The 13,068-nt window shown below is 35.1% G+C and overlaps 1 protein-coding gene across 5 annotated transcripts in view; it reads right to left on the bottom strand.

The window, feature by feature from the left end:
- Positions 1-13,068, bottom strand: part of PDS5B (PDS5 cohesin associated factor B) — a 101,976-nt gene that overhangs the window by 7,936 nt on the left and 80,972 nt on the right. For 3 of the 5 annotated variants that reach the window (XM_064645496.1, XM_064645494.1, XM_064645499.1), the window contains 6 exons: positions 9,407-9,521; positions 8,918-9,050; positions 7,977-8,096; positions 7,558-7,620; positions 4,724-4,869; positions 2,618-2,723 (listed from right to left, as the gene is read on the bottom strand). In XM_064645496.1, the coding sequence (XP_064501566.1) occupies positions 2,618-2,723; positions 4,724-4,869; positions 7,558-7,620; positions 7,977-8,096; positions 8,918-9,050; positions 9,407-9,521 (683 nt within the window). The remainder of the gene's footprint in view (positions 1-2,617; positions 2,724-4,723; positions 4,870-7,557; positions 7,621-7,976; positions 8,097-8,917; positions 9,051-9,406; positions 9,522-13,068) is intronic. The other 2 variants (XM_064645498.1, XM_064645495.1) reach the window with 1 other exon arrangement.

Genomic DNA, 13,068 nt, shown 5'->3' with positions numbered 1-13,068 from the left:
GTCGCAACAAGGTCTCCCCAGAGCCTTCTCTTCTCCAGGCTGAACAACCCTAACTCTCTCAGTCTTTCTTCCTAGGAGAGGTGTTCCAGCTCTCTGACCATTTTCATGGCCTTCCTCTGACTCTGCTCTAACCAGCTCCATGTCCGCCTTCTAATGAAGTGCTCCTGATGGGGGTCCCAGGAGAGCAGAGCAGATGTCAAGAATCACCTCCCTCAACCTGCTGGCCCCCTCTCCTTTTGATGCAGCCCAGGACACAGTTGGCTTTCTGGGCTGCGAGCAGACGTGGCTGGCTCATGTCCAGTTTTTCATCCACCAGTGTCCCCAGTCCCTCTTGGCAGGGCTGTTGTCAATCCCTTCATCCTCCAGCCTGTGTTGACACTGAGGATTGCCCTGACTCAGTTGCAGGACCTTACACTTGGACTTGTTGAGCCTCATGAGGTTCCCATGGGACCACTCCTCAAGCCTGCCAAAGATGCCTCTGGATGGCATTCCTGCCCTCTATCATATCAAGAAAGGCAGAACCCTTTCTGAATCATAAGCTTTCAAAACAGAAAATATTCCTTCACCTCTCCATGCTTTAGTTCTGTAAAGTGCACAGTAAAGAGCTATAAAAAGTGCAAAGATTTCAACAAGCAGCAATTAGGGCCTGTTCACTCCAACCAACCCCCATCTCTAGGAAAAATTAAAAAAAAGAAAATATTACCCATGTACCATTTCATGGGTACTGTATTTCATTTCAGACCATGAAATTGTCCAAAAGTCCAAATATTTACAATATTTCTGTTTTATATCAATGTTTGTTTCATACTTACATTACTGTATTTCAGCACATTATTAGTATTTGCCACATGGCAATTTAATCTACACAATGACAGTTACACAACTTAAAACCCAAGTGAATGTTTTTTCCTTCATATTTCCTTTGTTCCATAAGCTAGAAATCAGCTTACAAAGTCAGCTTCATTTCCACTTTATCCAAAAACCTTTGTCAAGAAAAGCAGAAAGAAAATCTAGAGAGGATATGAGGGAAAAAACGAAAAGAAATTAAAGGACAAAGAATTACACTAGAAGAAGACAAGAAAAATGTTTGAACAATGATGACACCTCCTGTCAGTTCATGTCTTCAGTGACAAAACTGTTGATCTAGATCAGTGACATCCTCGTTATTTTGGTTTATTTGCCTTTGCAGTCATCATGCACATCTGTCATTGCAGGTCCTTTTAGGTGGTAACTGCAGCCAATTTTCAAAGTCAAGTTTCCTCCTGAGGTTAAACCATGTCCCACAACCTTAGAACTAAGGTGTTACTCAACAATTTAATTTGGACAAACATCCTGAAGTGATGTCTTTAAAACATGGACCTTCTGCTACCCAATTACAATTCTGCTTCTCAGCTAATGCTTTCTATAATGTGCTCCCCAGCTCCAAAAAACCAAAAAGGAGTTCTGAATCAATGACCCTAAGCACCTTGCTTACAGATTTAAAGTGGAATAATGCCCACAAAAGTACTCAAAACACTGAACTGTATTTCCTTTATTGCTCAGCTTTCTCAGTTACCAGTTCAAATTAATGCTTCTAAACATGAATTGCACACCAGGAGCTGTTTGGACTCTCAGACTTTAAAGTTTACAGAAGTGTTATTTTTTTGACAAGAGATTCCTGATTTTTCTGATTTTGTTATAAGCCAGTTTGCTTTTCCCACAAGATATAACAATATAAGATGGTTATTTACACTTTAACACAAGCAAAAATTCAGGACACTTTTACTAGTCAGTAGCTTATGTCCCAAGCAACCAAGAAAAATGCACCAGACTGATATAATGAGAGAACAGAAAAGTGTCAGAGACAGTAAAAAAAATTAATAAAGCAGCAGTGACATCGGACACAGGACATCTTTAATGTGGCCTAGAAAATCACATTTTAACAAATCTGATCTTATCACTTTTTCATGCATATCCCAAATACTACAAAATACTTGGGATATACTACAAGATATAGATTGTCAACTGCTATTAAGGCAGAAAGAACTGAAACTTACTAGTGGTATTTGAAATTCTTATTATTTTACCTGATTTTAAAATTACAATACAATTACAATTTTCTCTGGTGGTTTATTTTTCTGTATTCTGATGCAGGTGTAAATACTGTTTAAGATAATACTTAGCCCGCTTAAAATTTCTTTTATGTATTAAAGTGCTACATCTGAGTGAGAGTCCAAAAAATGTTTTATATCCTTATTAGGAACCTTCAGCATTACTGATCTACATATATATGTAAATCCCCCAATAAGGACAAGGCTATCACTCTCTAAGGCCTAAGTACACTTAAGGACATGACTTAGTGGCAGACTTCTCAGTGCTGGTTTAATGGCTGGACTTGATGACCTTTAAAGGTCTTTTCCAACCTATATAATTCTATGAAAAACAGAGAAACTGAACCTTTTTTTCATTGTATTTTCATATCCAACTCTAACCACATTTTCCAGTAGCTTACAATATCAACTCAGTTTCACGTTTCAGCATATTTTCTTGAATGATATAAAATATCATCACATGAATTTTTATTTTATTGTCCTGGTGATTTAAAATGAAACATCTGCAATGCAACCAAACAGCTCACCCTTACAAGATCAGAGTCGTCCCTCTTGTCAGTTTTCTTTCCTGGTAATGGTGAAGCCAGTGTGAATTCTTCATTTTCACTGTGGTCCATTTCAGTGCTGTCAAGCCTAGAATGAATAAACATGTATTCCCCTCATTATTATAATACACTGGGCAATCATTAAAAAAAAACCCAACTAAGAACAACAATCTTCTTAAGAAATCTATTACTAAAATGAATAATTCAGCAGAAAGAAACATTTCACTGTGGGTACTATAGCCACCATGTATCACAAGCCAGAATATCTAGGTCTCTGGACAAAGGTTTTAATCATAAACCACACTGATTTTTATTTTTTTTTCACTAGGAAAGATAAGCAGTTTTTTTAAAACAGAAGAGTCTTACTGAGTTGCAAGTGATCTGCACGTTTGCATACATTTGCATACACTTTCCTATACCAATCAAAGATCCCCACAGACAGACCAGCCAAAGAATGCACACTTTCCTATATAGGCAATAAAACAGCAGATTTAAATTTCAGAGACCAGTTCATCCCTCTGCCTTTTGTTGGTTTTTTTACAGTAGAAATTTCATTTTTATTTCAGTTTCTACAAATATAAATGTGGACAATAATGCCTCCTGCATATGTAAAACACTGAGACCCACAGATAAAAGGTAATGCACAAAAGCCAATACACGAGTCCTTTCATTTCATCTGCCCTGGGGGAGGCAGAAGCAACATTTTTAAATACCAATGCACATTTATTAATGAAAAGATATATGCTATGAGTTTAAGTGAAAAGTGGTATTCAAATGCACAAACCCTTAATTCCTTGGCCTGGGCACTGCATAGTGAGTGAAAGACGTTCTCACTCCTACAAGTGTAAAATCTGTAATAACTGTGACATAATCAGAAGCACAGGTTTTATACATCATCTCAACAGATGAAAATTTGCCTGTATATATTCCGACAAACTGAACTGGGAATACCACACATACGGAATCATTGCCATAACTTCTCTTTGTCTTTGACATCTCCACTCAAAACACCAGTTTAACTCAGGTGAACTGGAGAGATCATGAAGATGACATGTTAGGCTGTGAGTGCAGCATTTTTTAAAATTTGATCTCAGATTCATTTTGATGGATAATAGAAGAGAATCTGGAGTCCACCTGTCTCTAGCCAATAATATATTTCAGCATGTCAACCTGCATGACTCGTAAGAAATAAGCCTTTCTGCAGACTTTCTAGCAGAGAAATATTTCTTGTGAAACACTGTACTACATGTAGAATTAATATCATATATGAAATAGTTACAGAAGTACTAAATGAGAAGCCTTATATTCAAACATAGCATTTCCTCACAGTCCTGAAAGAATATGAAAAAATATGAATAGTGGGTCTATGCAATCTCTCAGTGTCTGTGAAAAAAAATTAATGACAATGTGGCTTTCTGTTAAAAAAAATGAACACAAGACACAGTAACTGATGAATAACTTACAAAGCTGACACAAAATAAACTATAACTTTTAAAGAAAGATAAGTAGAAGAAGACTTATGTGGTATTATAGTACATTCACCTCTTCATCACAAAACTAATCTAAAATCCAACATTGTGTATCTGCAAAGTCCAGCAAACTGCAGGGACTAGAGGATGAAGTCATGTGAGATCACCACAATAGCCTACCAGTCCTCACCATCTATGATGTGTTGTTAACTGCACAGCGAGGTTCCTGGGGACTGCAGCTGTGTGTGTACACACACACATATATACATGTGCATATATACATGTGTGGGACAATATCTATCTAAGAAACACCCCAAAATCCCCCAACCCTGTTCTCAAAAAACATATAAGGCTCTCCTTTCCTCCTTCAGCCAACTCCAGATGTAATTTGATTCTGGAGGGCTTTTTTGTTTTGTTTTGTTTTGTTTTGTTTTAAAGCAAATTTATTTCTGAGGACAGAAAGCCCAATTCATGGTTTCAGTTATACCAATGTAGTACTGTAACTTTACTTCAATGTAAGATAAAAGAATTCTGTCTTTCACTTAAAAATATTATAGAAATATTCAAAGTTTCCATTACAAATATTTGAAATATCAAAGTTCCTTTGTTGTCTACCAACCTCCCTTTGATCCTTCCTGGAGAGCTTGGATTTGAACTGCTGCTGGCATTGCTTACAGTTTCCATTCGAGAAGATTTGGATTGAGACTGCTTGCCTGCTGACGAAAGAGGCTTATTAACTGCTCCAAGAACATTGGCTGCTTTGGGCTGAAACCAAAAATATATTTCCTTTACTTTAAGCTGCACGTTCAGATATCGTTAACACATACTATGTTTAAAATACAGGTTTCACTTTCTGCAATCATTATCTTAATTTTAACACAAAGTGATAAACATTTTCATATGAAAGCTACAAAAGACACCAGAAGAAAGCTGAGGAAGCTGTAATGAAACTGCTAGCTGCCACCAAAACTGGTATTCTTCTCTGTACCCTTAGATTCTGTCCTCTTCTCATTGGTAGTATGGGTGCTCACCTGACCTTGCAGTAAGCCACTTCAGCACTTTGTATGCAGTTTGCTTTCTGCTGATTTATTTGCCTGAACCAGCTCACCATCTGGATCAGATAAGCACCTGTACTAGTAAAACAGAAACAGCAGTAGGATGGCCCTTTCAGCAAAGGAGACACCGAACTGGCTTAGGTGTAATAGTAATCACATTAGTTTCAACTGGGAATGAATGAGAATCTCCAAAGTCCAATACTGTAGAGAAGACTCTGACACTTCTTGCACAGATATAAAAATGTTAGTCTTTTAATAAGTACCAAAATTCCAGACATCAGTGAGCTTCAGGTTATTAATTTATCTGGATTATCTTTCAGACATGCTGAATGCCTCCACCTCATATTAACTTTGGAGAGAGCTGAAAAAGTTCAATTACTCCTAGAGAGAATGCACATTTATGCCAACCACCCATGCACAAAAATGTTGAATTAAAGACCATTCCCTACATTTCTAATTATGCATCTTCTCTTTCAATATTAGATTCTAGCTATGTCTACAGTTAGTGACAGCTAAAAAGAGTTCAACATGCATATCATATCAGCTTTGAGTGTTCCTTTTTCAGAGCTATGCACCATAGCAGTGCGGGTTATACCTTCATAGCCAGAGGGAACTTTACACTTACAAAGATTCACTCTGCACTGAGTACCAGAAAAAGAGAATACGTTTTCTAAAAATAAACCTTGGAGAACAAAATCCAGTTTAACAATTTACATCTATTAGCTCAGAACTAAACATTAATCAATAAGCATTTCCTGAAAGAGCTCAAAAGCAGAGATTTTCAAACTCATACTGAACCAGACTTTCTACTAAGAAGGGATAACAGGGCCTGCACTAACAGCTCCTCCCTTACGACAGAAGATACACTCAAAGCCTTACTGCCCTCAGTGTTCCCTGCTTAAATCCACCTCACTCACATCCTCTCAAGCTAGTATTCCATTCCCAAAATTAGGACTCCCTAAACCAACTTTCTTTTCTCGCTCCTCTCATGACAGTGAAGCAATTGAAAATTCTGGTAGTCAAACAAGCTCTACTACTTGTTACAAAATTTCAAAATAACACAAAAAGAGCTAGAGTACCTGGCACTAGAAATTGAAAATAATATAAAAGTTAACTTAGGATTCAAAAGAGTTTCAGTTAGGACATATGAAAGACATGGAGCTGCTGAAGAGAGTTCAGAAAAAGGCCATTAAGATGAAGAAGGGGCCACATCATGTCTCAGAGAACAAGGGGTTTGGACTAAACGACCTCCAGAGGTTCCTTCCAACTTCAAACATTCTGTGATTTCTCGTGGTAGCACACACCATGTTTCTTATTTAATATTGTCACAGTACACTTAATATATTAAGTATGAGACAAACTACTAAGAATGTTTGATGTTAAAAACTGGATTAGAAAACTTAATATTGACTACTGATCAAAAATTGGAAGACAAACTACTTCCTTTTAAAAACTTTTGTGTCTTCACAAGTAAGAAGCCAATCTCTAATCCATGGCGTTCAAGCACTCAAATGCACAATACAGTGATGATCTATTCCAATCCATAAATGTTGACTTTCAACTTCTCAAAGAGCTGCTCATCTGTCTTTTTTCCTAACTTGCATTCCTCCTTTATTAGTAAGTTACTAGCTCACAGCTAATGCTTCATTAGCAAAGTTAAGGGTAATGATGATGCTGAAATTTCTTTTGTTTGCAAGGTAGCAAATAAATTTTCTTTGTCCTCTAGAGCAGAACATATCAATCCAGATGAAAAACACAATTTGTCTTTTCTTTTACTAGATTTTATTCTAAAGAGTACCTGGGTTTAGTTTTAGTGAAGAAAGAACACTGCCATTCAATACAACGCATCTTGTGAAAGACAAATTAACATAACTGTGGAACAGCCAGTTATCTTGTAAGATACTGTAAAAAGGTATTTAGCTTTGCCAAAGATTATTTACATAATTTTTTAAATAATTTCTGTTAGAGTTTTCCATAGCTGTAACTTCATAGGCAACATTGTAGTCTTCTGCAGAAAAGAAGGTTAACCATTTTGTAAACTTGTCAAATATTACGGGTTGTTTGAGGGGGTTTTTTTGGACTCTCTCCTTTTAACGACAACAGGCTTTGGCTACTATTGCCACAACCCAGCACAGACATTACCAGTTTTCCCTTCTACCCATCTCTTTTCTAAACCTGGAAACAATCTGTTCTCTTAAACAAATTGTTTCATAAACTACATGCTAGTTCTCTTAAAAAAAAAAACCACAAACACACACAAAAAAAAAACCCAAAGAAAACAAACAGGAACAAACAGGTAAACAAGTAAGATCACCACAAAAAAAAAAAAAAAGACAAACCAGAACTTCAAATACAGCACCAAAAACAAGCTCCTTCCAAGCCCCCACACCATACCTACCTTTCCAGGAGTAAAAAAAGACTTCATTTCCGGAGGAAGATAATTTTTGGTGTTACTGAAATTCTGTAAAGAAAGGAGGGGGGGAATTACAGCAATAATCAGTGAATTATATATATATGTGTATATATATATATACACACATTTTGGAGATTGCACTGAAATGTTTTCCTTACATCACTTTATGCTTTTGAATTTTTAAACCAGAACACTAACATTGGGGTTGGGGGAAGGGGGAGAACTCTGTGTGTGCACACATATACAAATATTTATGAAAACATATACATATGTACATTTTCAACTACAATATAATAGGGAGAAGTCTGAAGTTACAAGAAATATTTAAGAAAAACAACATTAAATTACAACTTACAAATATTTAAACAGACTTATCTCAAGAAAAATTAAATGCCACAGTATACCTTGTCAGGTTGAGTAAAATATCTGGCTGGAAGTACAGGGTCTTTAGGGGATTCCAAACTGTATGTTGTACTCTTTGACATAATGATATTCATTGCTACATCACAGACTGTATATAGTTTCTGTAAATAATAAAATTACAAGACCAAACAACACTTTAAAAGTTCATTGAAATCTTGACAAGAGATAGTGTATCTTTTGAGCACAGAACTACAAGAACTCACAGTTTAAAAGCAATCATCTTAATAATTTAACACCAGCCTGCATCTTAAACAGTGTATTGCAGAGTACTGAAATACAGACACTAAAGGCAAAAAGCATTCTTAAGTCTAACAGTTGAGGACAGATAGTTTTCATGATCTTTCTGCACTTAAGAATAGCCCTTGCCTTAGTTTCTAAGACAAAGTTAAAACAAATGAACTCACACACCCTACCCACCCACTACCCAAAACTCATCTCTGTGGGCAAAGCAGAAAAGTGACAAATATGTACATTATGTGACGCTAAAAACACAAAAGTAAGATCAGGGTTTGATACATTCACTACACAATACAAACTAGAGCCTTCTAATGTAACTATTTTTCTTCCTATACTAAGCTTACTCCTGCATTTTAAAAATTAAATATTACAAAGCACTTTAGTAGATGATTTAAACAGTAGAAGTTACAGTTTACATCTATTTAACGTTAGTGTTTAGTAATCTTACTGATACAGAAAGGAGGACTGAAAACCATTACAAGTCCCTTGCGGATGTGCAAGAAGCACAGGAAAATAACTGTCATCTAAACTACAACACATATTATCATTACAATATATAAAGTATCGTCTCCTACATAAAACTCTATTGAAAGATAGTTTGAAGTTGGTATATAAACAAAAAGCAACTCCCTTCCATAAGCAGGTCAGAATTAAATGCAATTTCCAATCAAAAAGTATCACCTACTTCATTCATTTTTTGATCATCTGGTCCTTGGGCATCCTTAGTCTGTTTGATATTTTCTACCATTTTTCTGATAAATGCATGACTGTTGTTTTCATTTTTAGCCATCAGTATTTCCAGTATGAACCATAGGCACCTAAAGGAGAAATACAATATTCCGCACAAACGAAAATCCTAAAGAAATTCTTTAAAAAAGCACATTTGAGAAAGTGATTTAGTCTAGGTTTTACTAGTATTATGAATTCGAACCAGTCTAACCCTGGGAAAACAATTCTTTGGAAAAAATAAAATTAAGGTAGGATGAGCAGAAGATAAAGAGTTCATCTGTAAAATATCAGAGAGCACTAAAAAAGCATCTATACTATTTCTCACAATATTTAACTGAAATAACTGCCATCATTATGTGCACTTGACATTGTAACAGAGTACTACCATGAATAAAAATTTCACTAAGAATAAAGTTAGAAAGAACACTATTAAAAGTAGTCTTACTCTTTAATGTCCTTGAGTTGTTCAATGTCCTGGACTTTGACATAATCTGGATCATGAGCTAGGAGATGGATAGTATAAGGAACAACATATTCTGGTAGAAGTGACAACAGTTTCTCTGAAAAGCAGAAGAAAGATGCATCAAAAAACTACATATTAAGAAATATGCTTTTCTACTAAAGAGGAAAAGGCAAAATTTTTCTAGCATCCTCTGAGACTTCTAAGTAATCCTAAGCAATGACTGCAGAAGAAAGTCTTTCCTACATCATGACAGACAGAAGGCCTGTTTTCCCCAGGGATTCAAAAACTAAGGGTTGTTGCCAATGGCCCTCTCAGAGTTATGATCACAAAATATATATTCTATAAGGTAACAAATTCCCTGATCAATACCATGCAGCATGAAGTCCAGCACCTCAAAGTTTGATGAAGAAAATCAGAATAAAAAAATCCTCTCCTATGGAGTAAGGAAAAGAGAAGGACAAGTTGTATACCAAAAGTAAAAAAAAACCAAACAAACAAACAAAACCAACATATTGCAACAAACATCCACAATGCTTTCTTTAGCCTAATGCCTAAGAGGAACCAGCGGATGCACAGTACACCTTAATTATTAAACCTGTACCCTGTGCAACAGGCAAGACAACAGGCAAAGGAAGGCATGCTAGTATTCTATGTACCTTGCTATGGTACAAGCATCTAATCTTAAGTGTTTGTGGCAAATGCAAAGTTTAGTATTAACTATGGATAAACACTTCAATATATGTGTGAAGAAAAGAGGGAAATTCCTAGCTCTGCTTTTGAAAAAAAAAAAAAAACAACACATTTTTGAGCTAGTAAGCAGTCATGAAAGACATGACCAAGTCTGGAAAATCTTCTTTCAGTAAGCTTTTAACTATCCCCTATTCAGTTATGAATAAGTCCAAACATCTGTAAATCATTACATATAATAATAATTTTTGAAAACAATTTTAAAATACATTAGAACACTGACATTTTTATCTCTGAAATATGTATTCACATGAGATGTGTTTGACAGTTATTGTGCACATCAAATAAAATACATCATTATTGTAGATTTTACAAAACAAAATAATTGCCATGCATAAGTGAGGTTTAATCTTCTTAGACGTCTGCATAAATAGAGGTAATGCACAGTCTACATAATATATATATATATATAAAAAATACCACCTAATGTCTATTTCAAGCTATTTTTATGTAACTGAAATGCAGTGTACTCTGTAAAGTAGTTTTTAATTTGTTTCAATTGACACTGCACTATTAACTTCAAAAATATCCTTCACTTCTTCAAGCACTGTCCTGCATTTTAGCCAGCAGCTGTTTGCATTACTAAATTAAAAAATAAAGATGGGAAATGGAAGAAAAAGAACATAATTATGACTTCAGAACACTAGCAAAATTGGTTTGCCTTAGACACGTCCCAGGCAAACCAACCCACTATTATTTGTATGAATTAGTAACTTCAATAGAATGTTCATCAAGAGCTCATGAATTCAGTTTTTCAGCAACTTCCTGCTACGGACAATTTCTAATATAACAATAATTCCAACTAGGTCTGGAAAACAAACTGCATCAGTTCCAGACAAAACAGGAATAGAACAAATATTGGTACACATTGTATTTAACCTCTGTCATGACAAAAAATCGTAATTACACATTCTTTCCTCATCTCTAATGAAGAAAGACACAACCTGAAAGGTAGGGTGGCTTTTCTACCAGTACATAAAACTATAGTGTACCAAAACCCTTCATGAAGTTCTTTATGAGCTTTTAGGAAAGAAACTTGTTAAAAAAATTAATCTTCACCCTTGTCAGTCTTCTGCTTACTGTATTGCAAGTAAAAGCCCATCCTGAGAAAGCAATAATTCCTATGCAAGACACATCTCTACCCAGATGAAACTAGTAACAGATACGTAATCAGAATAAGTCTGTTCTTGAGTGGCTTCTACTCTGAATAGCATTTAGAGAATTTAAGAGAGCAGAGAATAATTCCTGCCAGCCTTTAAAAGGCCAGTGTGGAAGAAAAGAGGCATTTTACTGTCTGGTACCAGTCCTTAGGAAGTTTTCCAGAAATATACCATCTTTTCAACAAATGCTGAAATCCCCCAAAAATATCCAACAGATATCCTCCTCACCTGTACCAAGGTTTCAAGACAAAATGCATCACAAAATCAAACATTTACAGATTCAGAAAAATAGCTATATTAATCAAAGATGCAGATTTCCAAAGGAGGTACTACAGTCATTACTACCCCGCATTACTTCATGCTTCGTAAGGAGAGTGCCAGAGAGAAACACATATACATTTAAATAACACTTTATTATCAGAACTGAGCTTCAGCTATACTTCTGCAATATGGATATTTTAGGATACAGTTTGAGACATTGTATTTGTTGAAAGCTCAGACTGGTAAACCTGAATGGCACAAAGTTAACATTGCAATCCTCAAAAAATCCTGCAATCTATATTTAATCCAGATTTCTCATGGATTATAGCACATATCAAATCAATGGCATCACTCAAATATTTCATCAAGAAAAAAAATCATCAGGCACACTTTGAGGTTCTACTGGATAAAGAATCACACACACCTAGGTTCCTCTAAATTTCTACAGATTTTTGATAGCAATTTCACAGCACCTATTTTAAACATACGAGAATTCTTCTATTTTTCTCCTACTACTAAAAAGAGTTTTCAACTTTCAAGAGGAATAGTCTTAAGGTGACTTCGAGGTGTTTGCTCAATTTATTTTTCTTTTTCCATGTTATTGAGGTGGGAGAAAAGTACCACTCTTTCTTCTTTAAGTCTAATTAATGACATACAAAAGGATTTTGCTGCAGACTAATTCTCTGATCAAAGTCTAAGAGGACTAAGAAAGATAGACTGACATGGTTAATATAAAGTGATTCATAATCACAAAAGGAAATCAGTTATCTGATGGCATCTGTGAGATCAGATTCACAAAACAGGTCTGGTTTATGCTAAAGAAGATGAAAAAAATCTCCTTTATTTCACAAAAGCCAAACCATCAGTAATATTTCAAAGAAATAAAACTTTCAAAGCTCTTATTCAAAACACCCATAGCTCTTCATAAAGGTCTACTTTTTCCTATGACCATATACCAGTGTTGTCACACTGTATGTATGTAGCTTTAAGTCAAAAGGACTGATTTAATAAAATTAAAAATAGCTAACATGAGTCCATAATAACTCCCAAAGCATTCCCATGATCAGATTGCTGGCACTGAGAAGAAAGAAGTACATAAACTCATCCTGAAGAGTCTACAAATATAGACCTTTGCCAGCATAAGATAAGAAGCTACTCAATATAGCAGCGCAAAGAATCTGTTTAATATAACACTTATTTCATTAAGGTTACGTATTATTAATTACTGAAGTAAAATTAATCGTTGTCATTTCATTTAGAATATTATTAACCATTAAGTTCAAACACTACACATAACTGCCTTGAAAAACTACTTCACTTTCAATATATTTAGGCATAAGCATTTGCAGTTTTTAACAAAACTGAAAGACTTCAGAAATGCCTGTTAAAAAACATCAAAAGAAAACCAGAAAAACTGAAAAATTTCAGTTTTCATTAGATATCACTAAGCGAAATTTACAGCTGTTCTATGTATAA

Source organism: Pseudopipra pipra, chromosome 2 (assembly GCF_036250125.1).
Source record: "Pseudopipra pipra isolate bDixPip1 chromosome 2, bDixPip1.hap1, whole genome shotgun sequence".
In the NCBI taxonomy this organism is placed as follows: Eukaryota; Metazoa; Chordata; class Aves; order Passeriformes; family Pipridae; genus Pseudopipra; species Pseudopipra pipra.
Note: the sequence above shows the minus strand (reverse complement) of the source record. Positions and strands in the feature narration are given on the sequence as shown.